The 12,225-nt window shown below is 52.2% G+C and overlaps 3 protein-coding genes across 3 annotated transcripts; 2 read left to right on the top strand and 1 right to left on the bottom strand.

Annotated features, from left to right (window-relative positions):
- Positions 1–1,828: 1,828 nt before the first annotated feature.
- BP01DRAFT_366066 (LIM domain-binding protein) lies at positions 1,829–4,597 on the bottom strand (the record flags this gene model as incomplete). The annotated part of the gene is made up of 5 exons (XM_025576393.1): positions 1,829–2,527; positions 2,583–2,855; positions 2,912–3,199; positions 3,257–4,176; positions 4,291–4,597. The coding sequence occupies 5 exons, from the start codon at positions 4,595–4,597 to the stop codon at positions 1,829–1,831; spliced, it is 2,487 nt and encodes an 828-aa protein (XP_025430820.1).
- A 2,464-nt stretch (positions 4,598–7,061) lies between these two features.
- Positions 7,062–10,230, top strand: BP01DRAFT_357183 (ATP-binding protein). The gene has a single exon (XM_025575136.1). It carries the CDS (start codon positions 7,170–7,172, stop codon positions 10,035–10,037), a length of 2,868 nt encoding a protein of 955 aa, XP_025430819.1. The 5' UTR covers positions 7,062–7,169; the 3' UTR covers positions 10,038–10,230.
- Positions 10,231–10,642: 412 nt separating this feature from the next.
- BP01DRAFT_272549 (DUF4050 domain-containing protein) lies at positions 10,643–11,803 on the top strand (the record flags this gene model as incomplete). The annotated part of the gene is made up of 1 exon (XM_025571400.1): positions 10,643–11,803. A coding segment is annotated over one exon (1,161 nt), but the record flags the coding sequence as incomplete, so codon positions are not given.
- Between the last annotated feature and the right edge of the window lie 422 nt (positions 11,804–12,225).

The raw sequence follows: 12,225 nt of genomic DNA, 5'->3' as shown, positions 1-12,225 counted from the left end.
TCCACTGCTGCTGGCATGAAGCCCTCTAGACCAGCAGAAATTACTGTTCCCCTCCTTCCCTTGGTCCGTGGGCATGCTCTCAAATGCGAGTATCAGAAGCATGCTCTTTAAACCCCTATCCATATACAAATAATCACTGAGTTGAAGTAAAAGTGCTCCCTCTAAGCTCGAGAAATGCCTTGTTAACATTTGTCAACAACCGGGCTATGAGAAGTTTCTCTTGGAGCCAGTGATTAAGAAACTCACTGCTCAAACGCAGGTGGCGACAGGAGTTTTCAACATAGGAAATGTAGTAGACAAATAAATTTATCGGTTATAATTATTTCTGGGTATTCAACCTGCACATACGACCACAGGGTGTGGAAAATAGGGCTTCCCGTCCGCTCAGCCGTCCTCAAGCCACACGCCGGGAGGTTAGTAGTTGGGTGGGTGACCACCAGCGAATCCCTTCTGTTGTATGTTTTTCTTTTCATTTTATGACTTGTATCAATCAATATTCCCTCACAAGTCGCATATGCTGTAATCTTTGAAGTAGTTGTCACTAAATAAGGTCTGTTTTCTTAATCTTTGCTTGTCTTTCTTGAGCCATGCACAGGCAATAGGTAGATCCTCGATGCGTCCTCTTGTGAATCAACGTCCATGCTTAAATAGGCACCATAGTCAGTGCAGCGGCATACCACCGCAAATACCTTCCGCTTAGTTCGGAGAAATTCGCCAACAAGAGCAAGGTGATATAACGCACCAGAATCTACCAATCGGTATCATAAATAGACAAGTTTGAATACCTCTGGTACCGTCAAACATTACAAGATTTAAAAAAAGTAGTAGATAGAAGTATAGATCTTAACGGACACGCCAGCAAGACAAAAGGAAACATATATTATTAGTAGTATATATTTTATTTAGATTATAGAATTAAATCGTATAAACTCAGACAAGCACCCAGGGTAATGATCACTTCTCTAGTATTTACTTCTAGAGTAATCTGGGATTGCTCGGGGATTGCTCAGGACACGCACTTTTGTGCTCCTCCCACGCTCTGGGCCGCTCAGGGAGCAAAAAGCGGCGCCGAGTTCGACCTAAAGCGGAGGGGGAAAGTCGTTCGATTTCCGCAGCAATCCAGTTCGTTAGTTGTACCTTAACCTTGTAGTACTTGACTTATCCGTATGGATTCCCTCATTCCTGTGTATGAAATGATTGGATGAAGTGCTCTCTTACACAGAAATGCAGCAACGCAGCTATCAAAACATTATCTTCCCAAGAAAAGCCATGACGCCTGAAAAGCAAATAACGATAAGAGGAACAGGAAAAGTCAAGATCACGTCAATCGCCCAGGTAAGGTGGATATCAAATAATAGCAGCTTCACGAGCACAACATTCACTGCAACGACGTTCATACACACGTCAACTCCTCATGAAACGCTGGGAAGATGGAAGGAAATGGATCAAAAGAGAGCAAAACCAAAAGGAAATAGAAAAAGATGACCTTCCGGAAAATGATCGGGTCTAGATGCAATGTCATCTGGTCCCATCACAGGCAAAAGACTCAAGAGACACCTCGTCAATCAAGCCTGTCGACTTTCTATTGGAATTGAACCAGTTCATATCGACCCGATCTCCGCAAAAAAACAATGACAGCAACGACCAACCAAATCCAGTACGTATGTTCAATGGCCAAGGAAATGACAAAACACCCGCAGATGAGAAAGAAAGCATTGGAAAAGACAAGCCTCGCACAGTATCCTCAAGGTACGCCGGTTCCCCGCCTAGTGAGACTGCAATGATATGAGATAACAAACGATGAAAAGCATTCCAACCCACAATTATTCTAAGATTGAGCGCCCCCCTTTTGCTTCTTCGCTCCCACGCGTGGACTGGCCTTTACCTTGGCCGGTACAGGAGCTGGAGCACCGTTCAAATCTGGACCATTATCGTCATTTTCCACCTTGACCGTGCTTGCCCGACGCCGCTTGGTACCCACGTTAGGGCTGGCACTTGCGCTGTTCGCTTGTGGGCCATTACCCTGCACTTGCCCCTGCGGCATCGTTGGTCCCACCAAGTGAGCTGGTGCAGGACTGGGATGGCCCGAAACACTGAGATGGGGAGAACCTTGAGCAGGCGGCAGACCCAGATGAGCCATAGCAGGAGACGCGAACTGGGTCGGGCCGTTGATGCTGGGAGCGCGAGGTTGGCCTTGCTGCATGGCTTGGTTCATCTGGCTCATCTGGCTCATCTGATTCATCTGGTTCATGTGGTTCATCTGATTCATCTGATTCATCTGGTTCATATGGTTCATCTGATTCATCTGATTCATCTGGTTCATCTGGTTCATCTGGTTCATCTGGTTCATCTGGTTCATCTGGTTCATCTGGCCCATCTGGTTCATCTGAACGGGCATGAAAGCAGGGTTAGGAACCTGGTTTTGCATCGAGTTCACCAGGTTCCGTAACGATTCCCACGGTGTGTACTGAGGGTTTTGTTGAGAAAATTGCATCAAGAATTGCATGGATGCAATCGTCTCTGAGACCTAGATCACCAGGCCAGTCAGTATGGCCCAAGACATGGTAGGGAAAAACACCCACCTCCAAAAACTGCATCACGGCGCCTGGGACACCATTCAATGTCACCATCGACTCCGGCAGGGTTGCAGCGGGCGGTGGCGGCTGCTTCTGCTGGGCACGCTTGCCTGCATTCTTAGTGACCTTGGGACTTTGCTTCGACTGCTCTGCTGCCTGTTCCAAGGCCTGTAGTTGGCTACGAGGGAGATACTCGGTGTGATTCAACATAACGATATCTAGCATCTCGATCTTGTTATTGATATCAAGATGCGCCGTCATCGTTGCATTGGCAAAGAGCTGTATATGCTGTCAGTAACAATAATCACACGAAACGGAAAGAAGGAAATGCCGACCTGAGATTCGTTGGTGAACCAGTATATGAAGGAGGTCTTGGGGCTCTCCACAACGTGGCCTCCATTCTGCAAGTCCCGCTCCCGTGGCCCTTCCACAACCATCTGAATATGACGAATACCGCTCGCGAATTGAGTGTAGTAATAACGAGGCAATGCAACCGTTCCAATTTCGAATTGCTTCGAACCAGTCTGGTGATTGAACACACCCTGACGCAAGACGCCTCCAGGGGAGAAGAATCGAGCCACGAATTGTTGCCAATAGAGGAGATCGTGTGCCTCGCCACGACTCTGTGCATGATTAGTGTTTCTCTCCTGAGAGATTTCGGCAGAATGGGCAAAACGTACTTGAAAGCTGCTGAGGTGTTCTGCAAAGCTGTTGAGGTGAAGAATTGCCGCCCCTTTCATAGGTATTCGCGCTTGTTGTTGCATCATCATCGCAGCTGGATTCTGCTGCTGCTGCTGTTGCTGCTGCGCAGCCTTCAACTGTGCCTCTTGAGGCATCATGGGAGGTTGTTGTTGAGCTTGTACAGGACCCTGCTGATTTTGTGGTACTTGCGGTTGCGGTTGCGGCTGCGGAGGCTGCGGCGGTTGCTGTTGCGGCCCGGGCTGCTGTGACTGGGGCAGTTGCTGCGGAGGCGGGTTAGGAGTAGGCTGCGACTGCGGAGCGGGAGGCTGCGGCTGCGGAGGCTGGCTGGTAGGTATCTGCGACGGATTTGGCTGCGGTGTAGCGCTTCCCTGATGAGGTGGGGGGCCGGGCTGTGGCTGCGGCGTCGCGCTTTGTGCATCGTGCACGCTCTGCGCTTGCGCTGCTGCCCGTTGCTGGGGAGTTTGCTGACCTGGCTGAATGGCGGTGGCCGCCTGCTGGACTTGCTGGGCTTGATGCGCTTGCTGAGCCTGCTGGGCTTGTTGCGCTTGTTGCGCTTGCTGAGCCTGCTGAGCCTGCTGGGCTTGCTGAGCCTGTTGCGCTTGCTGTGCCTGCTGGATGGCATATAGATGTTGCTGCTGTTGTTGTTGAATATTCTGCGCTTGTCCATGAGGCATTCCTTGAAGCTGCATCTGCATGTTGACGGGTCGCATTCCTTGGTTGGCTTGCATGGCGGCGACATGAGCGGCAGTCAACCCGGCAGGATTGCCGTTGGGTAATGACACTGGTAGTCCTCCATGTTGTTGCTGGTGTTGCTGTTGCTGTTGCTGCTGAAGCATCAGACGCTGCCTCATCATTGCTTGTTGCTGCTGTTGGTGCATAAGCTGCGGGTTGTTGGCAACTATATTCATATACAGTAAATTAGCAAGAGGCCGTGGCTAGGGGTCACTGGGATAGAAGACAATCCACCAAGAACACGATCTACGACGCCACAGATTGAGTAAGGATAACCTACATTGTTGGGCGAAGTGAGGTTGCTGAAACATATGTGCCTGAGCCGGGCCTAGGTGGGAGAGAGCATGAGCCTGCACTGGTCCCCCGGGCCCCGTTGTTCCGGCACCTGGAGGCATGCCTGCCATCATGGGTCCACCTTGAGTGACTTGAGGCCCTCCGGGAGCCGACACACCTGGGTGCACCGCCTGCACCATTCCGGCGCCGGGGTGAGCATTTGGATGTTGACCAGGAGCCATCGGATGACCTGGCGGCAAAGCGTGATGCTGCGGGATGCCTTGAGGGGCGGGAAACGGTTGTGCCATCATCATTGCTGTGCTACGAAGCCGTCGAGGACGGGACTGGTCGAGGTCGGTGAGAAGGGCGAAGAGCTTGGAAAGGGATCAGTCGAAGCGACGAAGCTAAGCGATGAAGCGACCGACAGCAGAGAAGCGGGACGAGGTAGACACAGGAGAAGATGAGAGAAGAAGTGAGAGAGGCTTTTGGGAGACCGAAAGAGGCGGACGTCGGACTGAACGACGAGCGCGCTTGACGTGGAGGGCACAACAGGGCTGCTTTTAGTGCCGGAGCGGAGGCCAAGACGCAGCTGACAGGCGATTGAGCCTGTGTCGGTATCGTCCAGGACCACCCAAGATCTGCAGCATGGATCGGACCGGCCTAATCACCTGTTGCCCGCCGGATCGGTGGGGAGGGGATGAAGGATTTTCCTGTTCTATCCAGCCTCTGTAGCGTCAGCAGAAATTAGTCAGAAGGCGTGTAAATGAGAAGTAAGGGAAGAAATAAACGAGGAGGGGGGAGGCGTGGACGAAGAAGAAGCGGGAGGTTGGGAAAAGAGAGAGAGAGAGAGAGAGAGAGGATAATACAGATGGGAGACCGAAGGCCGAACGCGATTAGGGAGGGAAGAACCAAGCGATTCTGCTAGAGAATGGGGAAACGCGCAAAGAAAGGAAAGGAATGGGATAGAGAATACAATAATGCATACACGGGAATTAGACTTAATGGTTAGTTAGGGGGGAGGCGGGAGAAGGAAGAAGTGTGGAGGGGCTGCCACCACCACCGCTGTTAGGGGCCGACGGGTAGACAGAGCGAGAGAATAAAAGAGAGGGAAGAGTAGGAGAGGGGGGGGAGGAAGAGGAGGAGGAAAAGAAGAGCGTAGGAGAAGGAGAGGAAACTGACGAGGACAAGAATGAATGGGAGAGACTGAGAGGGGAGGAGATTCGAGACGGGGACCGGGGGGGGGGGAGGAAGAGAGTGAGTGAGAGTGAGTGACAGAGAGGGAAGAGAGACGGACCGGCAGGAACGGCGCGATTGCGAGAGAACTGGACGTGTTGGCAGTCGACAAGTATAATCTAGTAGTTAACAAGAGAAAGAAAAGAGAAAGGGAGTTTTTTGATGCGAGTCAGAGACTAAAGTTTATGGTCATGGTAGAAAGATAGAACATTATTTTATTCAATGTATCTCTCTCTCTCTCTATCGCAATCCTACACAGTATTTCCACTGGAGATATCCATGATGAGGCCTTTTTTCCGCCTCTTCTTCCTCTTTCCCTCCGATCGGCGAATCGCAATCCGTGCCTCTCCCAGAGTCACGCTACGTCCAAATCAGGCAAGGTGCTAAAATCACGTGGCATACGGAACAATGCTATCCCGTGGTGGGCTTTTTTTTTTTTCTCTTCCTATAACAGCTTCTCCATTTTGTTTTTCTTTCTATCTTTCTACTATCAACGCACTCCCACTCCATTTGGATGACTGTGAATGGATAAGTGCGAAGCTGAAAAGCCGACAGGCTGAGAAGCTAGAAAGACAAGATGCTGTCTTGCGCATGGCTTGAAGTCTATACCTCGTAATATGGGGAACAGGCTTCATGTCATCTCCGATTCTCGCCTGGTCCTGGCAATCAGCCCACGGAGTCTGCTAACTGATCAGCTCACCTCCGCAGATCTGCCCCCCGCTGCAGGTTAGTTCTTCCCCTCTTGCTCTGCCCATCCGTTGTCTGGCGATATCGCCTTGCAGATTGTTTCGAAGATGATAAACTCTTTTTTTCTTCTTTATCCTCTGAATCGTCCATGAGGAGACAGTTCGGACCTCCCTTTCCCGGTTGGTCTGCTACTTGCCAGTATATTTGGTCTGAGAAACAATTTGCATCACGGCTTGTGTGATGAATCAAAATACTTGCTACATACTGAAGTTCATTGAACCTTGGCTAATGTTTCCCTAAAGCAGCCCGCTTGCTCTCGGTTCCCGGCAGTCATCAATGACGTCGATATCACGGAAGATTATTGATCGTTTGCTGCAGTCCCTGGAGTGACATCAGGGTTTCTGTTTAGTCGTCGATCATCGTCTCCAGCACGCGGGGGTTTTCAGGATTTATATAGCTTTCGCAGATATGTAATACCAAGAAGACTTTGATCAAGATCGTATTTCATGTCTGTCGTAATAATAATTTCGTAGATCTCACTGATTGCATGGCCATGTATATCTCCTACTGTTGGAGATCTCTTGTTTGCCTTCAGCGATAATTCTTTGGCAGGGACTTTTTACGTACCGACGAAGGTACTGGTTTGAGGTCTGCCTCCAGTGTCGGGCGCATGCACTCCTATTAGCCTGCGACTGCATGATCCATTAGCCATGCTCCGCCGTCATATCAGATAGCGCGGTGCTAATCTCTGCTTTCTGCACCGCGGATTGCAGATCACGTAGAGTCACGTGACCGTACCATGTTCTCTGCTCTCCGCTCCGCAGGAAGCGGTTATGAATGAAAGTCCCTGTTCAAACCCCTTATCTAACTGCTTCACTGGTGCGGACGAACACTTCCGTGCAGCACTAGCACTCTCACTCGTACACACTCATCTGGCGGCGTTGCTTGCCCTGGATGTATCCGCCAATGCCCCAAGGCAGGTTCCTTTGGGCTCTGGCACGACCCTGTCGGTTTATCGCCCATCGCCGCTATCCCGCCGCGGTCCTTGCCCATTCGCGACGATTCCACCCTTCGCCAGCATGGCTATCATCTACGCCGTCGGACCCCCGCGATCCTAACATCCCGGCGAAGGAGACCGTTACTGGTGATATTCCGACCAAGGTCGCCGAACCGGATCTTACCCATCATAGTACCTCCGAAACCGAATCGGCCCCGAATCAAAATGAACACAAGGATGAAAAGCCCTATGGCTCAGCTGTTCGCAGACTCATGCGGAGCCGCAAATCCTCCTCAAAGCTGTCCGATAAAGCCACCACGGTACCCGACTGGTTTCGTCAACGCAACGTCGTGGTTCATGATGGCAAAGGCGAAAGCGCCGGGGTTGCTCTACGACAAGTGCAGATTCGGTCATCGTTGGATATCGAAGCGGAGAAAGAGGCGCTAGTCGAAGAACTTGGTCAAGGTGGTGATGGAGAAAGTCCACCGCCATCGGGCGACTCCGGCCCACGAGACAACCGCTATGCTCTGACGGAGGCAATGTGGGAGGAACTCTGTGCATCCGCACGCGCTGGTATGCGCCTGCCACCGGCAAGGTACGCGCAGGAACCCTCAGCCCGGAAGTCACACCTGGTTCTTCAGTATCCGGGTGCGGATGGGATCTTATTTTTGGACGCCGTGGTGAAGAGATTGGCTCACGAAATCGGTGCGGATCTGGTAACGCTGAACGCACAGGACATTGCAGAGCTGTGCAGTGAACAGGATCTCACAGACACGGGTAAAACAGACTCGATTCGTTCGCTCGGTTACGATGTCCATCGACCTACTATCCCAGAGGCTTCGGAGGACGGCATGGATCTGAGTGAGGCCGATAATGAAGACGAGTCCCTGCAATCACTGAACTCATCATCTGATCCTCCGGCAATGGGCCAAAGATTCATCTTGGGGAGCACAGGAGAAATTCACGACGTATTATCCAGATTGAGGTTATTTAATCCCTCAGCGGATTCTGGGACAGCTGCATCAAAATCCGAGAACAGGCGACTTCGACTTGCTCGTGAACTCATTTCCCCCTCTAGCAAGAAGTCTACACCACCAGCGCGGAAAGACACGGAGGGCGACAAGTCCTCCAAAGCGGAAGTCCCTGAAGCTGGCGCACCCAAAGCTGCTCGCGATGTCATCCTTCAGGTTCAGGACTATGGCGAGATTAGAAACACTCGCGAGGGCTCCAACTTCATTGTCATCCTGCAAAAGGCGATTGAGGAGAAGCGTAAGGCCGGCTCCCGGGTCTTACTCGTTGGAACGATCGCGCAGGAGGTTGCCCAGAATTCAGATGCCTCCAAATTAATGCAGAGCGCCCCAGAAGATCAGCTGTCTCAAATACTGCTTGTGACGCCTGACATGAAGCCAGAGGCGGCAGCGCGCACTTTCACCGAGGACCGTCGGAAACGGACGTTGGATATTAACATCCGCCACATCCAGGAAATGCTTCGCACACGACTGAGTGAAGCACCCTCCACACATGAGGGTGATCTCTTCCGAGATCGTGCCTGGCCACTAGACCCGTCGCTATTGAAACAGAGTGGTTTGGAGGAGCGGTATTGGTCTTATTCTCATGTTCACTGGGTCTGCACACTCGCACTTGGCTCTCTCAAAGCTAATGAACAGCTTAGCTCCGAGCACCTCCGGCGAGGAATTGAGATGATTCAGCAGAGCGAGCGTGTCAAGAATGATTGGCTGCAAGAAAAGGCGCCTAAAACTACAGCAGGAAATGCGGCAAGTGACCGAGAGCGCTTGCTGAAGTCCTTGCGCAAAACGTGCAATTCATACGAGAAGAAACTACTGAACGGAGTTGTGGATGCGCGGAGCATTCGGACCACGTTTTCAGACGTCCATGTACCTCCGGAGACTATTGACGCTCTGAAAACTCTGACATCTCTGTCCCTTATTCGCCCCGAAGCATTTACCTACGGTGTCCTGGCTACGGACAAGATCCCAGGTTTACTACTTTACGGGCCGCCTGGAACAGGAAAGACACTCCTGGCTAAGGCCGTGGCTCGCGAGAGTGGGGCCACTGTTCTCGAAGTCAGCGGCTCGGAAGTCTATGACATGTACGTGGGTGAAGGTGAAAAGAATGTTAAGGCCATTTTCACACTAGCGAAGAAGCTCAGCCCATGTGTTGTGTTCATCGATGAAGCGGATGCCATCTTCTGCTCTCGAACCCGGGCCAGCAGCCGTACGTCCCACCGGGAGCTCATCAATCAGTTCCTGCGTGAGTGGGACGGGATGAATGACCTCTCTGCCTTTATCATGGTTGCCACGAACCGGCCGTTTGACCTGGATGATGCCGTTCTTAGACGTCTTCCTAGACGTCTTCTTGTCGATCTTCCTACCGAAAAGGATCGCCTAGCTATTCTGAAGATCCACTTGAAAGATGAACATCTCGACAGCTCAGTAGACCTTGCAGAGTTGGCACGTCGGACACCCCTGTACTCAGGCTCTGACTTGAAGAATCTTTCCGTGGCTGCCGCATTGGCCTGCGTGCGGGAGGAGAATGAACTGGCGGCGCAGCACCAAGGCGCTGAGCCCTACCAGTACCCAGCGCGGCGCACCTTGACCTGGAAGCATTTCGAACGGGGTATGGAGGAAATAAGCGCGTCGATTAGTGAGGACATGGCGTCTTTGTCTGCGATCCGGAAGTTCGATGAACAATATGGCGACCGCAAAGGACGACGGAAGAAAAGCCCTGGCTGGGGATTTGTGCCGGCCGGCGTGGATGCGTCAGCAGCGGCTGAGGACGTTGCGCGCGTACGGACACTTGAGAGCTCAAGTCATTGAGTCTCCGGATGAGGTTAATTGTATAGATCGACTGTTATTCTCTCTTCTACTTGGATTTTGAAGGTTTAGGATTGGAGTGGCATGGAATGGAAAGGCTGGCAGCAATGACGATCGGTTGTACACTAATTAGCGACATGAACCTGTAACACTAACGCAGATATCTGCCACCTCTTGGGATAGAATGTTGCGTATATAGACGATTATGATCTTGAGACTTTCCAGTTGTGCATGTCATGTGTCAGCGTTAAGTGCCACTTTTGAGTAGTAGTTCAGTGTCAGGACCGCCGGAAGAAGTAAGCCGCGGGGGAAGAGAGGAATGACATCGACGAACTGGCCGCCCGCCCCCTTGGGATCAGCCAACCTTGTCGGCTCCTCAGCTTACAACCACCTCCAACTCTCCAGCAAATTTTCCTTCACTCACCTCGTCTCAGCTTAGTGTTCTTCCACGTTAACTTTGTCGCCCTTTGACTCGATTCGCCCGTCCGGCTCCGATATACTCAGCAAGGGGTCTGATTTCCCTTCGGGTTGTCACTCTGATTCTGATTTTTTCTTCCCCGCATTCTATTTTTACCCTTTGTCCGGTCCGTCATATAGCATTTTCCACTATGGCAACCCCTGAGGCCCGCGACGCGGCCATTCGCGAGGCGAAACAATATGTTCGCGACATCGTGCGAAATGACTGGGTCTTCGAGTTATCCCCCGAATACGGCATCCCCTCAGTCGCAACACCTCCGACCCCGGAGCAGGACGTACTCGAATGGCGCATGCGCGAATACGATAGCTCCGGCTCCGAACTGGAGCCTCAGTCCTCGCCGTCAACAAATCCAGCCGATGTCCAGCAGCTGCCTGGCTTCAGCCCATCCGAATTCTCTAGCCCCATTGCGACACCGCCGGGCGATGACTCGGAGCGCCGGCGCAAACGCCGCCGCCAGATGGAGGAGGAGATGCGCTGGAACGAAGGGTTGCGAACGTGGGTTGAGCGACGGGATGCGTGGTCCGGAGCTCACACCAAGGATGAAATCCGCGCCAAACAACTGAAGAGACTCCAGCAGGAGCAAGGTGAGGCCGGTGCTTCGTTGTCGTCGTCGGACGCGGCGCAGAACTCCTCAGAGTCTTCCGCCAGCGCTGCGAACCTTGTCGCCAGGACAGAAGCCTCCCTCCACCTTAGCGAGCCACAAGATTTGGCGCCGCTGGATGGTGAGGAGGGGCAGCCATCAGCAACCGGAGACGACAAGAAGGAACCTACTGCTTCTACAGAAACTATCGTCACCGAACCTGGCCATCAGAAAGAGGTATCAAGCGCAACCACGGCCACTTCGTCATCGGATCACCCTCGCGCGCAGCAACTGATTCGAACACTTGAAGAGCCCTTCATTCCTGTCGTTCCCTCCCTGATCGCTGGCACCAATCCCATCCGCGCTTCCATCACCCCAGCCATGTACCCCTCCATCTATTCCAAAGTCGTCATTCAGGGCCTCACCCCTACCGTCCCCATCAACCTTGCCGATGTTACGAAGGCCATGGTGCAGGGCTGGAAAGCCGACGGCCAATGGCCTCCCAAACCGACATCGATTGTCTTACAGGATGACGCGACTATTCCTCGCAGGCCAGAGGACAGCACCACGACAGCCGCAGGGGACCGCCCGCCTTCGTCGCCCGAGTCGAAACGCCGCTCCGGTGTCGCCAGTGCCGTCCGGAAGGTCTTCCACTTCTCTGGGTTTCACCCTCACCCTTTTCACCGGCGAGGTTCCTCTAGCCATCAGAACAATGAATCACAATCGCAAGCTGGCGTTGGGTCCGGAGCAAACATTGCGCAGTGATATTTTTGAGCAATGAAACCTGAAATGTTGTTCTATGATTAATTGCAGCTGCTGGGCTCAGAGTCCAGCAAAAGTTACGAATGGCGAAGCAGCGTCATCTTCGCCCGGGTTGTTATGAAAACCTCTCATATTACCTAAAGGCCCCATGTAATTACTGGTTCCGGGATTTTGCACGCATCATTCCCTCGCAGCCTTCACTTGTTACCCACATTCTCAGATCACGACGTCCTCACATTTTCATGTCACGTATATACGGTTATGGTTCGGATCATGATACTCATCTCGTTCTTTTCTGTGGTCTTTTCCGCGCAATGTTTTCAGAGGATGCTATGTTACGACGTAAGATGATGATTTGGATCTCCTAGCTC

The sequence above is a fragment of the Aspergillus saccharolyticus genome (genome assembly GCF_003184585.1).
Source record: "Aspergillus saccharolyticus JOP 1030-1 unplaced genomic scaffold BP01scaffold_17, whole genome shotgun sequence".
NCBI classification, from domain to species: domain Eukaryota; kingdom Fungi; phylum Ascomycota; class Eurotiomycetes; order Eurotiales; family Aspergillaceae; genus Aspergillus; species Aspergillus saccharolyticus.
This window is presented reverse-complemented; position numbering and strand designations above follow the sequence as displayed.

Coding starts and splice junctions, on each gene's coding strand:
- BP01DRAFT_357183 (XM_025575136.1), top strand. CDS start 7,170: ATGCCCCAAGGCAGGTTCCTTTGGGCTCTGGCACGACCCTGTCGGTTT.